This window comes from Rhinatrema bivittatum, chromosome 8 (assembly GCF_901001135.1).
Source record: "Rhinatrema bivittatum chromosome 8, aRhiBiv1.1, whole genome shotgun sequence".
NCBI classification, from domain to species: Eukaryota; Metazoa; Chordata; class Amphibia; order Gymnophiona; family Rhinatrematidae; genus Rhinatrema; species Rhinatrema bivittatum.
The window spans coordinates 174,951,008-174,968,404 of NC_042622.1; the positions used below are offsets into that span (position 1 = coordinate 174,951,008).

At 41.2% G+C, this 17,397-nt stretch overlaps 1 protein-coding gene across 2 annotated transcripts in view; it reads left to right on the forward strand.

The window, feature by feature from the left end:
- Nucleotides 1-17,397, forward strand: part of VMP1 (vacuole membrane protein 1) — a 188,373-nt gene that overhangs the window by 63,447 nt on the left and 107,529 nt on the right. For both annotated transcript variants that reach the window (XM_029611543.1, XM_029611542.1), the window contains one exon: nucleotides 14,886-15,053. In XM_029611543.1, coding sequence (XP_029467403.1) covers nucleotides 14,886-15,053 — 168 coding nt within the window. The remainder of the gene's footprint in view (nucleotides 1-14,885; nucleotides 15,054-17,397) is intronic.

Below are 17,397 nucleotides of genomic sequence, written 5' to 3' on the forward strand. Positions count from 1 at the left end.
TGATCCTGCTGAGAGCAGGCATCATGACTTGATGTATGTTAGTTATTTTTTAGTTTTTACTATATTACTTGGTTTTTATGTTTATTGTAGTGGTATTTGTGATGCTGATTTGTTGGTTTAATGATTATCTATGTTCTAGTGTAACCTGTCTAGTATTTGTGCAGAGGCGTGCTATATATATATTTAAGTAAATAAATTAATCTCTTGCTTTTACAGAACGGTTTTCAAATTAAAAACTGCACAAATGGCAACTTCCAGGTGTTTGTTTTTTTTGTTGTTTTTTTTTACCCCTAATTTTGTACACCTGCATCTTGCTACTCGTGTGCAGGTTTACCACAGCTCAATGGCTTTACGCCGGTATCGAAAAATGGAAAACTGTAAAACAGTGGGCCCGATATTGAAAGCACGTTCAGCGTCCAATAGCCGAATAAGTCACTTATCCAGCTATCTCTTAGCCGTAGAGTGTTGCTCCTCAGCTGGATAACTTATCCTGTTAAGTAGTGTTAAGTCGGGTAAGTTATACCTGCCAAAGAATAGATTTAACTTAGCCGGGTATTACTTATCTGGCTAAGTGGTGGCTTGACCTTGGATATTCAACAGCATAGCCATGCTGCTGAATATCCCTTGTAACTTAGACAGATATGACTTATCTGGCTAAGCTACTTAACCGGCCAGCACTCAACATCTGGCCCAGTAATTTCTGGAAACTGAACTGTAATGCCTTCTGGCTACAATATCAAATTAAGTTAGACGTAAACTTGTTTGAAAACACTTGCCACAAGCACAGAATGCAGGAAGGGGTGCAGAGCCCTGAAAGGTTTTGTGTCTGAGCATTATTCACAACCGCTTTCCTGTCTTAATCGCCACTGGCCTTTCCTTCAGGTATTTTACTGATTTCCTCCAGTTGTCTGAAAGTATTTTCAGTAAATTAAAATATCCTGGATTCAATTCCTGTAAGCATAGGGTCAAGAAGAAAATGTGTAACTGATGCCAAAACTCCAAACCCACTGATTAACTAATAATGGTGACTTTTTTTATTATTTTGAAGCTGAAAGATTCAACTTTTATAGGGGCCTTCTTGGATGTCAGAGGATTAGCATCATTCAGAGACCCAAGGATAAAAACTTGAGGGCAGGCCTGATTGCTCGATGGCATCGAGCAATCAGGCCTGCCCTCAAGTTTGATCTCTAAGTCAAGTTTTTGGCTTCCCGGGTTGGCTGGATCTGGAGATGCCACGGAGGCACCATTAGTACCCTCTAGGGGCAAGGGTGACACCTACTGGCCAGATTTGGGGGGGGCCCATGGTTGCTGGGTTTCAGGAGAAGCTCTGATGCCTGGCTCTTAGCCCAGGGCTATTGCTGCAATGACCAAACTAGGTATGTTGGGGGGGAAGGGATATAAAATAAGGAAAAAATGTCCTCAGTTTGTTGTGATTGAAGGCTCGTAATGTCAGGATCCAGACCCTGGTTCCAATTTGAGCTGGAAGTCCAAAGGAGGAGGAGAAAACTGCCAGGTCAAATATTGCAGGGCAGCTTGTGGCATCACCTCCTTTGATAAAGGAGAATTAAAAGGTATGCCATCCTGGTTAGGCCTGGTGCTTCACAGATTTTATTTTTTAATCAAAGTGCAAGGCACCAAGTGATAGACTCCCCTGAGTTTAATTGGGAATGCCATGTTTTTATTTAGCCCTCAAACAAGTAAGGATGCCTTAGTTCCAGAAACCACTGAGGATGAATGGATTCCCTTTTTTGTAATGTAGAACTTACTGTATTGGGACTAGCCATGCCTTCATTACAGTAGTTTTTCTAGTGGTTTTGTTAATAGCTAGCAGAGTAGCCTGTGATTGGTTACTTTGAGTTTGGAAGTATTTAAATCATTAGTTGAAGATCTAATGTAACTTTTACACTCCTGTATTTCGATTTCTAATGCTTCATCAATATAGTCCAGTAGCTAGGCTTTATGAAGGTAGCCACTCTTGTGACAATGGTACTTTGGGGTTTTCCATAGAGGGTATAGGGAAGAATAGCTGTCACTGATGCACCTTCTTGAAATCTGTTCATTATTATTGGGCCACAGACTATGGCTTTTTCTGGCCCTCGTGCACAGAGTCTGGCCAGCAGGTCTTGCTTTTTGATCAGTGGCTTGGACTCTTTCTTCGTAGGGGCTGTGAAAGCTGCCTTTGCAGCGTTTCCCCCCAGACCTGGCTGCCCAGAGGTTTCAAACTCCAGTTTTCTGCATGGCAATGTACAGCACTGCCACTGCTGATTTTGTTGAATGGTTGTTAAGTTCAGAACTTGTTGTGAAGTAATAAGTACTTTAATCTTTTTTGGGGGGGGTGTTGTAAAGATGAACTGTTAAAAAAAAAAAAAAAAAAAAAGTAGATAGCATATCCTGTGGGTTGCCCTGCCTTAACTGCTTTTCAAAGGTATAATAACTGCAAAGATAAGTATGGAATGAGTCAGACGCTCGTGGGAAGACTAGCTGGCGATCCACAGCGAGAGAGAGATTCTTCATTGTGCCCCTTGGCTTAATCATATATGGAGTAACAGATGTTCCCAATGGTTAGGGATGACTCAAAAGCATTTTTTTTTTCTGCATGTACCTTTCAGAGCAATGGTTAAACACTTTCACACCCAAGGCGGAAGGCTTTAAAGTACTGATAAAGCCAGCTCTTTAGTCTTAATCAAATTGTGCTAGTTTTTTCCAATTAACCTTTAATATCATTGGTATTAAGATTTACTTCTAATTCTGTACTACTTTACTCTTCAGTCCAATGAAGCTGTATTCATAAAGCATTTTAAAGTTGATACCTGTGTTAAGAATGGCTCTCTTGTATTAGCTGCATAGCCCCGTTTAAAACTATATTTTATCAGTGATAACATAATCCAGTTTATTGTAACAGGAGGGAGAAAAAAGGCAAGATCCGAAATTTACACTTATAGAAGTATGTTTTTTATGAAATATAATAGCTAAAAACTATGCATTAACAGCAATGTTAAAACCCCCAAATCCTTTCACGTCTAGTATATAGAGTCCCCAGGAGAGGTATTCATATAAATCTTTCCCTCCCAGCAATCCCAAAGCTTCTCAGTCTTAATAGCCATTTCAACTTAATTGACTCCAATGCCAATCAAACTGAAAGGTCCTCTGGTGGTTGTGTAGCATTTTTAATGTAGTGCACCCCGAACACAGAAAATAACATTTTCAACAAAGTAGATAGTGTTCCCACGGCCATTCTGTGATGTGCTGAGCAGAAGATCAGAAGGTTTCCATGCGCTGCACTATTGGCCATGTTGAAATGCTTCAGAATTTGAAAATGATAGGGTTCTGCCAAAATGTTTGCAAGGTAAAACATACAGGGAACAGTACTGTGACTTGTATGTACAGTACTGTGACTATGTACTTAAAGCAGGTTACCTTTCAGATTTACTCTGGGCAGTAAAACAGCCTTTTGCACCTGATGTACTAAAATACATACATATCAAGGCTGCATTAAGGCAAGTGCTGCCATGTTATGCTGCTAGTGCACATACAGGCCGATACAATACAGTGGAGCGCACTGTTAGCCCGCGATTGGCCGCGTGTTTTCGACGTGCTATTCTTGCCCCTTATAGAGTAAGGGGTAATAGCGCGTCAAAACGCATGGCCAACACCCCCCCCCCCCCGAAACTAATAATGCCCGCAACATGCAAATGCATGTTGATGGCCCTATTAGTTATTCCCGCGCCATACAGAAAGTAACGCCTGCCAGCTCAGGGAAAATGTACAGAAAAGCAGAAAAAACTGCTTTTCTGTACTCCCTCTGACTTAATATCCTAGCGATTATTAAGTCGGAGGCCCCAAAATTTAAAAAAAATTAAAAAAAAAAATAAATCTGCCCGCGCGTCGGAAGACGGACGCTCAATTATGCCAACATCAGTCTTCCAATCCCGTGTCTGTCAGTGGGTTTGAGAACCGACACCGGCAAAATTGAGCGTCAGCTGTCAAACCCGCTGACAGCTGCCGCTCCTGTCAAAAGGAGGCGCTAGGGACGCGCTAGTGTCCCTAGCGCCTCTTTTTACCGCGAGCCCTCATTTAAATACTGGATCGCGCGCCCAGAAGAGTGGCCTGGGCAAGCATTGGGATAGTGGGCACTCGCCTCGGAGCGCCGGCTCTCCCGCCGATTTTACTGTATCAGCCTGATAGAGAGTATCCCCCGCCCAACAGCAGGAGAGCTTCATACCAACTTGCCAATGCGCTCTTCGTAGCTTCATGTTTTGACCTGTGTGGTAAAAGCACGAAGCTACAAAGAGTCAGAAATCCGACAGAAGGCAGGTATGAAGCTCCCCTCCTACAGGGCGGGGGGGGGGGGGAGCAGTTTTTGGAGGGGAGAGGGATCTGGAAGGGGAGAGCGAGCGTGAGAAGGGTCTGGAAGGAGTCATTGAGAATGGGAGGGGGATGAAGTGAAGTTGAATACCTGGGAGTCAAGCTCAAGTCCTCCACATGGCAGTGTGCAGCATTTTCCACTGAGTCAATGGGCTAGCCCCATAGGATAGATTTTAACGCATGCAATAAAAGTGTTTACAGCATATGGTAAAAATCCCATGCTTTAGTATTTAAACTCCAAAGAGTTATGTAGCATTTCTACAAGATCATACAATAAACAAGTGACCTTTGTAAGATTAAGCAATTAAATACTAGACATGTTTAGAATTCTAAATGTTCTGGCATTCCAGCCGAAATATTAGCTTCAGGTCTAATCCAACCAACTAAGACATTACATCAGTTATTTGGACAAAGAGTCTCCACAATTTCCACCTTGTCTTGTCTTTGGTAGGTAGATATGGCTATTCGGTGGATGATTAAACCCTTGAATTCCCCTGTCTTTCTGAACAAAAAGCAGACTTGTATAAAGTCATCCTGATGATCAGTCCCTGTCTGATTTATTTCATGAATTGCCCAAATATTTCTAGCGAATCACATTCCAGTCAAACCGCAGGCTCCTGTTGGTCCTCGGTCAGAAAGTGTGGCAAACAAATAGTTCACATGTGACTCAGCTGGTGACTCGCCATCCCTAATGCATTTGCCCCTGCTTGCCCTGCTTCAGAAAACAGGACAAGAATTGACTCAGACTAGTGATGGGGATAGCAGTACTACTTAACTCTGCAGATATTTCTAGACACTTACATAATAACATAGCATTGATGGCAGAAAAGAACCAAATGGTCCATCCATTCTGCCCAGCAAGCTTCTTTCAGTAATATCCACCATGCTGTGTAGGTCACCCCAGGTTTCTCTTAAGGGTAGTCCATGCAGCTCCCCCCAGTCCTTATGATAAGGGTAGAAATATTTACATTCAAAAACCAAGCAACTATTAAACCCATAAAAAAATTACTGCTAGCAACACTTTTACTGGGTGAGATGCCTTCCAGGCAATTCCGGCAATGCTGACTTGCTTTCCTTTGGACTTGGCCGTAGAAACAGTCCTGTGCTTTTTCCCTTAAGTCTGCATATCAGTACCTCCAGACTGTAAAAGTCAGGGCCTGTGTTGGTTGCCATCTGAATCCAGTCCCCCCACCACCGTCAAAGCGGAAAGTGATGTTGCAGTTGCATCAAAAGTATAAAATAAAAATAAAGATGAAAATCAAAACAATGGAAATCTCTGTAATATTTTTAAGCCATGTAGAAATCTACAACATTGGCCTAATGTAATATATGTAGGACCACCAATTTAATCAACCCACATAATATACGTAGGCTAAGCTGAAAAAGGGTCCACTTAGATGTATTTTTGTAAAATTTTTTTAGTCTGATGCATATAAAAACTCCAAATGCTTGAACCATCAACACTGCTCCAGTCCTTGTGAAAACCAATAATGGTGAGCAAAATGTCAACATCTAAATGCAAGAAAACACTGTCTTCTGAGTGTGAAGGACTGGAGCAGTGTTGATAGTTCAAGCATTTGGAGTTTTTATATGCATCTGACTAAAAAAATTTACAAAAATACATCTAAGTGGACCCTTTTTCAGCTTAGCCTACATATATTATGTGGGTTGATTGAAGTGGTGGTCCTGGGGGGGGGGGGGGGGGGGTAACCCATGATAGCGGCGTGAACAGTCACGTATTCCCATTGTTCTCCACTTACTGGCTTTTTGTTAAAGTTTCTTCAATGCTTCACAAAAGGAAGGGGAAAGTGAGGGTGTAGCCTTCTGAACCCTCACTTCCCCTGACCAATAGACCATCCCTGAATATGCCGTTTCCATCACTGACGTGCGGGCTTTGAGCCCCGTTGGTGAGACAAAGAGAGGAGCTCTGTTCTCACCTGAGAAGTGTCCCTCAGCCTGCCCGATACACACTCTCCACCACTTATGGTGTCTCAGACGAAGGTCGATACAGCGGGGGTGCGTGCTGATGACCTCACAGCTGCACCCTGCATGGAGGGCACTGTCTGCTTTTCGCCCAGAGAGGGGTTGATCTCCACGCCATCATGGCTTCGGCAAACTTTAGCAGAAGAAAACAGCATCTCCCCCCCCCCCCGGACTCAACTCCTTTTGAGGGCTGAAGTTGTCCTAGTAGGTGAGCAGACTTCTTCTGGGATCCCCCCTTTGATTTCCAGACCGGTGGTGGTCACTCTTGATACCCTCTGGGATTTGATAGCAGGACTATGTCAGACATTTAGAGTCCATTCTCAACAAGTCAAGGCAGTTTCCTTGAAGTTGGACAAGGTTGCCTTAGACCACCAGACATATTGCAGGAGCATTCAGTGACTTTGCAATCCCCAGAGAGAGCTCTGGAAGGCATAAAGACTGTAAATGCTACTATAATTCGAGAGCGTCATTTCCTTCCCAGGAGGATGGAAAATCTGGCCAAGCGTTTGAATTTTAGACTTTTACATTTTCCCAAAGTTATGGGTGAACTGCCTCATTTAACACTTAGGCATTCTTTTTTGGAAGTCCTGAAGATTCCTGAGGAGAAGATACCTCCTATTGACTAATTGCTGTTCTTACCCTTTAAGTCTAGTACTAGTTTAGAAGTTCAGCCTCGATTAAATGCTGATTCTGTGAATTTAACTTCTTATTTGGAGAATCCTAATAGTGAGGTGATTGAAAGGTCTACATTGCTGCTTTCTTTCTACCATGAGCAGGATGTTTCTTTTGTAATGAACTCCTATTTCTTGAATTTCAATGTTGCTTTTTTGGGAGGCTTGGTCAGAATTTACCCTGACTTAGCCAGATTGACGTAAGGGCTTTCTTTCTATGCGCTCTGAAGTATTAGCTTTAGGAGCGACTTTTCTTTTAAGGTATCCTTCTGTGTTAAGCAAGGTGCTAATACCTTTGTTTTCTTTGATCACGACCAGTTGAAAGAATTCTTGCGCTCTAGAACAGTCAATTCTGCTATCAACCCAGACTCTTCATAAGGCTATATTTTGGTTTATTATTGTAGGTGATAAGATCCACGCTGTCTATAACTTATACTGAGGTTTCTTTCTTTTTCTCCTTGATTTCTGATTTCCCCCCCTATTTTGATGTTTATTAGTGGGGGAGAAAGATCTCCTTTATATACAAATGCGTTTATATTTTTTAGCTTATTTTTTTATGTGTCTCCATGTTTCTGTGTAAGATATGTCCTTTGTATAATTGAAAATTCAATAAATATAAAGTAACAAAATAAAAAAGTAGTGGCCGTCCTACATACATTTCATTAGGCCAGTGTTCTAGAGGTCTATATGGTTTAAAGAAATGACCGAGATTTTCATCTTACTTATGGATTCTCTTGGAGTATGTTGTTACATATTGGGCTTTTTGTTTGAGATTGAGATCAACAAGAGCCCTCTGACATGGTAACTTGTTTGGTGCCTGTGCATCATGAGTGTCCCAGCCTGTGGGGCTGGCAGCGAGACGTCCGTATGGGCTCTTCTGTATCATAGAGCTTTTAGAGTTGCTCGGAGCTAGAACTTACATTTTGAGAGTCATTTAGAATATTTATTATTTGTATTTATAAACTACCTAAACATTTGACTGTGGCCCATCAAGATTCTGCTTCTTGATGAATTGGATCTGAGTGAGAACAGGTTGTGTGTGAGAGACTATGCATAAAGAATTTTATTAAAAATGTTTACCTTTCTGCAAAGTATTCTCTGCCAGGAGCACAAATTTCACAAAAACTATCTGACTCTAATATAGTTAAACGGGTTGGTGACTGTGAGCCATTTTCAACATACCCATACTATTTTCTCAGCCAAATGCATCACCTTGTTTGAGATACAGAGCAAAAGTATGGTGCAAGTAGGCGTTGGCAGATATAGTCCGGCTCCTGAAAATATGCATAGGCGTGTAGATTTTTGTTCATATGAGCTCAAGCAAAAGCAGATGTGGGAAAAAGAACTACATCCCGTCTGCCAAACCATGGTATGATGTCAGGTTGACTTTATTTTGGACAGCTGCTAGATGATGTAGAATAAAGAGGCACAATCTTAAATGATTAACACAGACTCTGAGAGCTGGTCACTTCATCATCATTGTAAACAAACACACTTGTATTTTATTTCTTATTACAGTAAAAATGTGGTTTTGTGGGTCCCATTATTTTTAACTTTGTATTCCCATTATAACATGGAATGCAGTTTGGTCCTAGAGCATGCCGACATGGTCATTGTTAATCTTCAGGTGGTTTGATGAAGCTTTGCAGCTGTTTTCTGAAATGTGTTTCAAGACATGTTTTTGTTTCCATCATTTGCCCTTGGTTGAATGATTTTCAGTAATTATTTGTACTTTTCTCTGTCATGTTTTTGCCTGTGGTACAGCTGGGATAATTGGCTGTTTGTCCTAAGGACCATAAGGACTTTAACTGGAAAGGCTGGTGATATAATGAACAGTTAGTATGTGAATTTGTTTACTGCTGTTGAGCTCCAGTTTTGTAACGTCTTTAAAAGGATTCCCAAATGAGTGAGGCTTTAGACCAAGAACTGTGCAGTCTACAAGTTTCCAGTACGGTACAGGGTCTTACCCATCTGCTTCATGTTATACCTGTTCTGTGTCTGAGGTTTTTACCAATAAACATTCATTTTAAAACACTTTTTAATGAATGATGGCAGACAAAAGACCAAAATGACCCATCTAATGTGCCCAGTTGAGATTTGTACACTTGAGGTAGAGGTGCAAATAAATTATCCATATGCAGCCCAATCCGAACACCCTCTCCTCCATGTCTTCTAACCCATCTCACAGCTTTTCATATCACTGCCCTCTACGCCAGTTCTAAGCATGTTCAGGATACTGCCATAGTGATGCTTTCCACTGTCTCTGCTAGCAAGGCCATCTTACAAGAGCAATGCATAAACCAATGTCAGGCTCCTGTCTAAATCTTATTACTAAGCTTTGTAACAATCCCCCACAACCACCCAACTTAGTAATACATTTACAGCCTCCCCATGCTCATTTTATTCATGTTCCCTCCACACAGGTTACCTTAATCTTCATGTGAGCTCGAGGTGTTGTACCACTGCTATTGAGGGTCATAGTTACCACTCTATGCAGGGTACCCCAGTGCTTGCTTGGAGGCCCAATACAAGCCCTACCACTAATAGATAAAGTGTTTATTGAATAAACACCGGAAAATCTTCACCGTCCCTAATACTTGCACACATCTCCTCTCCTCAGTTTTTTCTGCCTGTTCTGTGCTGATGACTTCTCTGCTGCATGACTCCCATCCTCCTTCCACCGGCTCCACTGTGCAGCTGGTCCAGTGGTGAGCATCGGAGCTGGTGGTAAGATGGCAGAAGGAGCAAGGATCTGGGACCGAGTTGATGACCAGCTGGTGGCAAGAGTGGTAGGGCTGGAGTTAAGTGGGGGAAGACCTTTTTAGATGGGGTCCATATGCTGCTTACTTGGAGGAATGTGAATATTTTGATAGGGCAGTATGTTTGGGTTGTGGGAATATATGTATTTGATTCAAGTGGAAGAGGTATCCAGCAATAGTACCTGTGCTGTGAAAACAGAAGAACACAGATTATTTTTTTTATCCTCAAAAGAACCCCTAATTAGCTGAAAAAAAACACCAACATTTACAAGTTATAAATAACTAAAATAGAAGCTCTAGATAAGTTATACTGATAGGCATAGCTTGGACCCTTATCCAGTTATGAGAGTTCCATTCTTTATATGATACTTCACATTTCCATACCTTTCTGAAGATGTGGGATGATTAGTTGAGGAATTATAGCATTCTTTGGTCAACTGGTATCTCTAGTAGATGGAAGAAGAACTCGTGCTGTACACAACAATTATGACAGTTTTTTAAAGATTTTGTAGACCTATGAAACCAGTCCATTAAAATTCCTCATAGGTTCCTAATTGTTCAGATTATTCTGCTAAGTTGTTGACTCGGGCCACCTCCTGAACCAGCTTGCTGGAGAATCACTTACAAAACGGAAATGAGCTAGCTTTTCTTATTTGTGGACTCTGCCATTCTTAGTTTAGCTTTCTTTTTCCAAAAGGACAATATCGTAGACATCCTTCTAAGACGATAACATCTAATGACCAGACTTTCCACTTTCTCTAAGATTATATGCTATAAGTGATTTTTTTTTTCTGACCATCATTATAGGATTGCATATAAAATGTTCTATAACTTTACTGTGCATGTATTTTTTTCATCATTTTTTTCTGTTGCATGTTTTTCAGCTGAAAATGAGCCTTTTTTTAAAAATTCCCATAGTAACTTTTTGTGATGCATTTTATGGTGACCTTGGCCATACCCTTCATGAGTTGTTTGTTTTTCTCTATTTTATATCTTCCTCCCAACTTACTTAACCCAGTAATTGAGGTGTTAGTCCTTGGCTAGGGGGCCACACACCCAGGGCTCCTTCTGGAACCCTGCAGTCATAGGCCTCAAGTCCATTCACTATTGTATGATGACTGGGGCTGCCTTTCCACTCCCTCAGGGGCTGTGACTGTACCTCTGTAGCATCCCTACCAAAGTCCTCCGTTTATCCACGAAGAGGCACAGAAGAAACACAGTTCAAGCTATTTCCAGTGTCTATTGCCTCTGGGGGTGATAGAGTAATTAAAGTTTTTGCTTATGCAGTATTTGGCCTCCTTTAATATTGCCAAAAAGAGCCTGTCATTACCAAATTGTGTGTTGCCACATGAGCCACTTGTTGACTCTTAGATGGTAATGCTATTGGTCACTACCAGCTTGTCCCAGATTTGACTTGCTGACCCATGGCTGAAAGCCTCTGCAATCTTGTGCTGCTTCCCTTGATCCATCTGGTCCTCTCTCATGCTGACATAGTACTGTTTTTTTTTTTTTTTATCGACAAAAACTAATAGCAAAGGAAAATGTATTAGTACTGGATTACTTTATGCTGATCCCACCGTCTATAGCATGAAGAACCATTGCTTTACCTATTACATCACCAAATTGTATGAAACCAAACTCTGTGTATTATCCTTTTTACCAGCCTTTTTTTTTTTTTCTTATTGTTCGATGCATTGTCTCAAGAGCTCAGATACTATTGCGGATTGATGTTGAAACATCATGCTTTCTGCCGTTGTTGCCATTCCTCTCAAGGATTTGTTAATCATTTCTAAAACATTGTACTAAATGTACCAAAAAGTGTCAGATATGACTAGTAAACACATCCAGCTGAAATTAGTATCATTGGCTCGGTAATGCAGTTCAGAAATGAGCAGTCTGGAAACAACCTTGACTGTGCTTAAGCAGAGCATTTTTTTGTTCTCTGCAACAATTTAGTACCGCATGCATCGTGTCATCGTCTTTTTTCATCAAAGACAGACCATCTAAATATTAGCAAAAAGAGCCCAAATCAAAACCCTCCTGGAGGCTCTCAAATCCTTTAATCTTTTAGACCACAGATTCTTTCCTAATATTGTAGAGATAACTCTGGCTATCTTTTTACGGCGGCCTTCCAGCCCCACTGATCTTGTAGACCATGAGTCACAGAAGAAAGAAATGCAAGGGAATCATCACCAGAAGTCTCCCATAAGGGAAGAAGAAAAATATGCCCACCCTGTAATTAATAGCAGAAACTAAACCCAGGGAAAATGCTTGCTGTGTTTGTTCCATTGATGCTCTGCTTTCAAGGGGGTAACCAAACTAATTTTCCAAAGTGATTTTGAATTTATTGTGCTGGCTTAATGTGTGATTGGATCACCAAGGTATTTCTGTTCCCTCAAAAAGAATTATTTTTTGCAAGCCTGTTGGTTTGCAGCAGTATCTTGCAGCGTGGTGTAGGAGGTTGCTCAGAGTCCTGTGACTTGCTCAGCAGGCCCAGGCAGTGGGTGTCGTCGTGCCTATTCAGATCCTTCAAACTTGACCAGGCTGTAGTCCAGTAGGGTGAACGGCTGCACAAATCTGAGAATGGATATGCTCGTAGACATAACATACCTTGTCCTTGATCTGAGGTGAAGGAGAAACAGAGCTGAACCCTGGAGAGTGTAAATAAGAACATTTTTAGCATGGAACATAAGGAAATCCTTTTTTTTTTTTCTTTTCTTTTCTCAAAAGCTTATATTGACTGAAATATCTAACTTGTAGAATGGCTCCTCTTTAAATTACATCTAAAAACATCTTAAGTATAGCTAGATATGCTTATTGTTTTTTCTCTGTCATTTATATACCGTATCCCCTCACCTCAGACGGCACGGCTGTGCAGCTCAGGAGTTCTCACTAGCTCAAGGGCTGGAGGGTAGTGTCTGGGATTAGCTTCCAGCACGTCTGTGTACTTCGCAGTTTTAGACTGATTACTCACCTGTTTCCCACATTTGCTCTCACAGTGAATTACATGTTCAAGTAGAGTTGGTAGATCGCTGCCCTGCAGGATTTAAAACCTAAACTATATCTGAGGCACTGGGGGCTGAAGAGACTTGCCCAAGGTCACAAGGAGCAGCAGTGGTAAAAGCAGGATATGAAGCCTGTTTCTCAGCCCCACTGCTCTAACCACTAGGCGGCTCCTCTGTTCCAAGGGTGATTGTTGGCAGAGGGTATGCTAACATTACACTAGAAAGGGGGCACCCCTGAACTTATACAGCTACGCCTTACCTAAAAGTAATTTATTTGGAAGAAATGTATTGATTAAAATTGGCAAGAGAACACAATGGTTGGAAATATTAGCTGACGCTTCATCAGTCTGATCCTCTGGTCTTTTAAAAAATTTTTATTGTGTGTGATTGTGATATTTGGCATTTCTTGGATCAGCAGAATATCAATCTATGTTGCTGCTAATATACATTTATTTATTTATCGTTTTTCTCTTTTTCACCCCTCCTTATCACTTCTGAATGCTTTTTGCCTCTGGAGCCCCCAGGTCCTGCTATCCCCAGTGGACAGCAGACCAAAATATGGGTCTGCTGTACCACGCTGCCTCGTTTTATGTCCTGAACCTCAAAGGATTGGCCACAAGTAATACATTTTATTTAAGGAGTTGGCAGACATTTTCTTGTGTGTTGTCTGTTACCGTGACAGTTGTGGTTATAGTGCAGATCTGACATGGTACCATACTGAGTTATTATAACTGCATTTAGTTTGGATTATTGCAAAGCTTGGTGACAAGACATGGTGGGTTGCCTGGGTGCTGGATGAAGTATGGGACTTGGAAGAAGAAAAGGCTTAGAAGGGAGACGGTGAAGGCCAGCAGTGTAACAGAATTTACATTTTCTTGGGGTAGATAAAGAGCGCACAGTCGTGGGGATTGGGTAAAAGACACGGAAAGAAAAGAGCTGATGTAGATTAAGATTAGGAATGGAAATGCTCATCTATCCAGAGAGAGAGACAAGTGGGCAGGCTGGTTGGGGCCATTGATCCTTATTTGCTGTCATCTGCTAACAGAGTTTAGTTGTGTGGTTTTTATCATAACTCGTTTAAATTCAGTTTCACAGAATGTAGAATCTATAACTGTAAATCTCCTGCACTCTAAAGAGTGTAGCAACATCTTCCCTAATCGGAGGGGAATTCTTCAGAAAACAATCAAGGACTCATTTTTCCATGCAGCTCTTTCTGCCTGATTTTGAATTGGATTCTGGCCTTTCAGGTGTTGAGAGATGATGATGATTATTTTTTTACATCCTCTGCCTCAGAGTTAGCTCACATGCCAGTACAGGAATCTGGTGCATTTGAAGCTGCAGAAACTGCTGACGACTGGATATGTGAGGGCTTTGTTGACCGCTTCCCCCAATTCTAACAAGAACTGTCCAAGAAGGTGTACAACAAAAAGCATGTATAAATCACCTAAAACAAAACGACTCCTTATCCAAGCCTGCATTTGTCATCTTTCTCTCTTGCACTCCACCGGGGATGACCAGTGATTTCATGGAAAAGTTCTCCATCCCTTTAGCAAGCACAGTGCAGGCTTACTGAATGGAATCTCCTTTACATCTTTCCTCTTTCTCTTTGTGAATCTCCTCACAGCCCTCTTTTGTGGATCACGCCTCTCGCTTGAGCTTTCTGGTTTGTTTGTGAGGTTGACCAGCTGAGGCCACCTAACGTGATCTTGCTAAATGTCCTCCACTGTATAAAACCTGACTCCAGTCTGCTGGCATATAACAGTACAATCTCCGTAGGCAGGTCTGCAGCTTGCCGTGCACTGGGCTACTCCTCCATGGACTCAGGGCTCAAATCCCGCTGTCGCTCCTTGTGACCTTGGGCAAGTCACTTTACCCTCCACTCCCTCTGGTACAAAATTAGATTGTAAGCCCTGTGGGGGTAGGGAAATACCTATAGTATCCGAATGTGATTCACTTTGATGTACACTTTTGAAGTGCCAAATATAAGAATATAAAATAAAAAGTATTGTTCCATTGTGATTTTGCTGAATTCTGTAGGCCGTGTGTTCTGACTGTGTAATCACTTATCCAGTAATAACATGCGCCTGTGTCATGTCCTGCAGGGTCCGCACATAGCCTCCGTGACGCTTGCTGCTTATGAGTGTAACTCTGTAAATTTCCCCCAACCTCCATACCCGGATGCCATCATTTGTCCAGATGAAGAAGGGGTGGAAGGAAGCATTTCTTTATGGACCATCATCTCAAAAGTCCGACTGGAGGCCTGTATGTGGGTAAGATACAGCTAATCTTGAGTAACATTCCAAAGAAATTCTTGCCTGCGCAGGGTTAATTTAACTTTTTTTTTTTTTTTTTTTTTTTACATGTACTGGGGAAAATAATCACTGCCCACATTGAAGCCAATACAGTAGATACTTTTTACATATTTTATTTATACTTTTCAAGTTTGCACTAATAATAAAAGCAAAATTGTATGCGTAGCTTTTGCTTTGATTATTGCTGCAAGTCCAAAGTACCTGCAGAATTTTCTCCTGCATTTTGTTCATGCAAAAAGGAAAATGAACACACACAGATTGGAAAATGCGGTCTGTATGCAATATCCCTCTCCTGATCTGATCACGCTCTCGCAGGCCTCCTGCCGATGCAGGTGAAAGGGTCCCTATCTGTACTCTTACCCACATCATGCATAGGCAGCTTTCAAACAGCTGATTTAGGTGGGTAAAAAAAGCATTTTACCCACGAGACCTGGCTTTCAAAATTACCTTGGCCATATGCAAAAAACCCAAACTGCATTAAATATGAAGAGCTGAATTTTGTGTGTTTGGTCAAAAACTTCTGAAATGTATACACGACTTACTAGAAGAAATTTGTTTGTAGGAGTTCCATAGGTTTAAGAATGAATACAAAATGTGTTAGAATTTTAATGATTTTTCCAATAAGGTAGTTTTTCAAAACAGCTTGCCCAAATGCAGATTCCATGCATAATTTGCACTCTCAGCCTTTGTGCAAAGTTTCAAAGGGAAAGTCCACACATACTTCCACTTAGAAAATTGCCCTCAGGTACAACTGGCCCATGGACTCTGCACCTCTTTTTTTTTTTTTTTTTTGCAGAATTAATTTTGTCTGAGAAATAGTACACATACATTGTGGAAATGCAGTGTTAGGTTTTGTTTTTTTCTTGTACACCAATTAGGTTGTGTTTTGCTCTCCCTGAGGGACAGGAGTATGGAATCTTTCGGGTATGGGAAAATAAAGGATTGTGAAAGCTGGAAAAGTGTGGGAAGATCAAAAGAGTGAAATTCCAAGATTTATTTTATTTATTTAAAAACTTTTCTATACCATCGCTGGTTTACAAATAGGCACATAACCTACATTTACTTACCTTAGTCTATCGTATATTCTAACAGGTGCCAATAAAGTTCGGTTACAATTTCATAAATAAAATCATTATTTGAGTAATGTTGGTCAAGTCCAAGTATATTATTGAGTTACTATCTCTTTGAGATATTACTTCTTAAATGTAGGATTGAGTAAATTCATTCTCATCTGCATTACCCTGTACTTTCATTCTCTACCCTCCACACTCTTTAGTGAAGATCTGATAGAAAAGTATGCTACATCTAAAACTGATTATTATACATACACTCAGTTGGCTCACTCTTAAGTCAAATTGATTGAGGGGGAAATCCATTCTTTGAGCATTACTGTGCGAAGGCAGATATAACAGGAGTTATTTCAAAATAATACTCCAAATTGAATCAAGCTCCTGAGGCCAAACCAGAATCTACGAAAGCCTGGAAGTTGGATTTAGCTGTAAATTGGGATGAAGAATTATGGGAGTTGTTTTATATCGGTGGGAGGCAGTTCCATCTCTTCAGCAATGGTTGAGAATAATTATAAACTACTATATAGATGGTATATGACCCCACAGAGACTTCAGAAAATTTCTTCTAACTTTAGTAATCTTTGCTGAAGGAGCTATGGGTCTACAAGTGATTTTTTTTTTTCCATAGCTGGTGGTCATGTCCAGTTATACAACAATTTTGGACAATATTCTGTAAATTTCTGGATGATATGTTGGAGGAGAAGATCCCTAAAGATCCCGATTTTGCTTTTGTTTAACATGCCTATTGATGGACTGCTGCCTATGAAGAAAAGACTAGTTTATCAGCATTCAGACATTAATCCACAGCCAGTGGGTTATGCACCTCTACATGGAGTTGGAGCAAAGCTGCCGTCATGGTATATAAACCAACCTGCCAGTATTCTCCATCTCCAGCAGATGGTGAACATGCATTTCCCTACTGGGGATTGCTTGTTTTTTGTTTTTAAAAAAAAAAAAGGGGGGGGGGGTGGGGAAAGGAGATCGATCACGCACCGTTTCTCCTGAGATGATACCTTATGGTCCCTCACTCAGCTGAGTGCCTCTGTCTAGTAGCCAAATTTCCGGCATGGACTTAGCTGCCAGGGGAGAATCAGCTGAGAGGCTAGCAGGAACAGGAAGCAGAGCGTGGCAATTTTGGGCATTAGCCCTCTTCCCCTTGCACCCAGAGACCAACTCTGTACTCGGCCAGGATGGGCTGAGCTCAAGTAAGGGGATGTAAAAAATAAAAATAC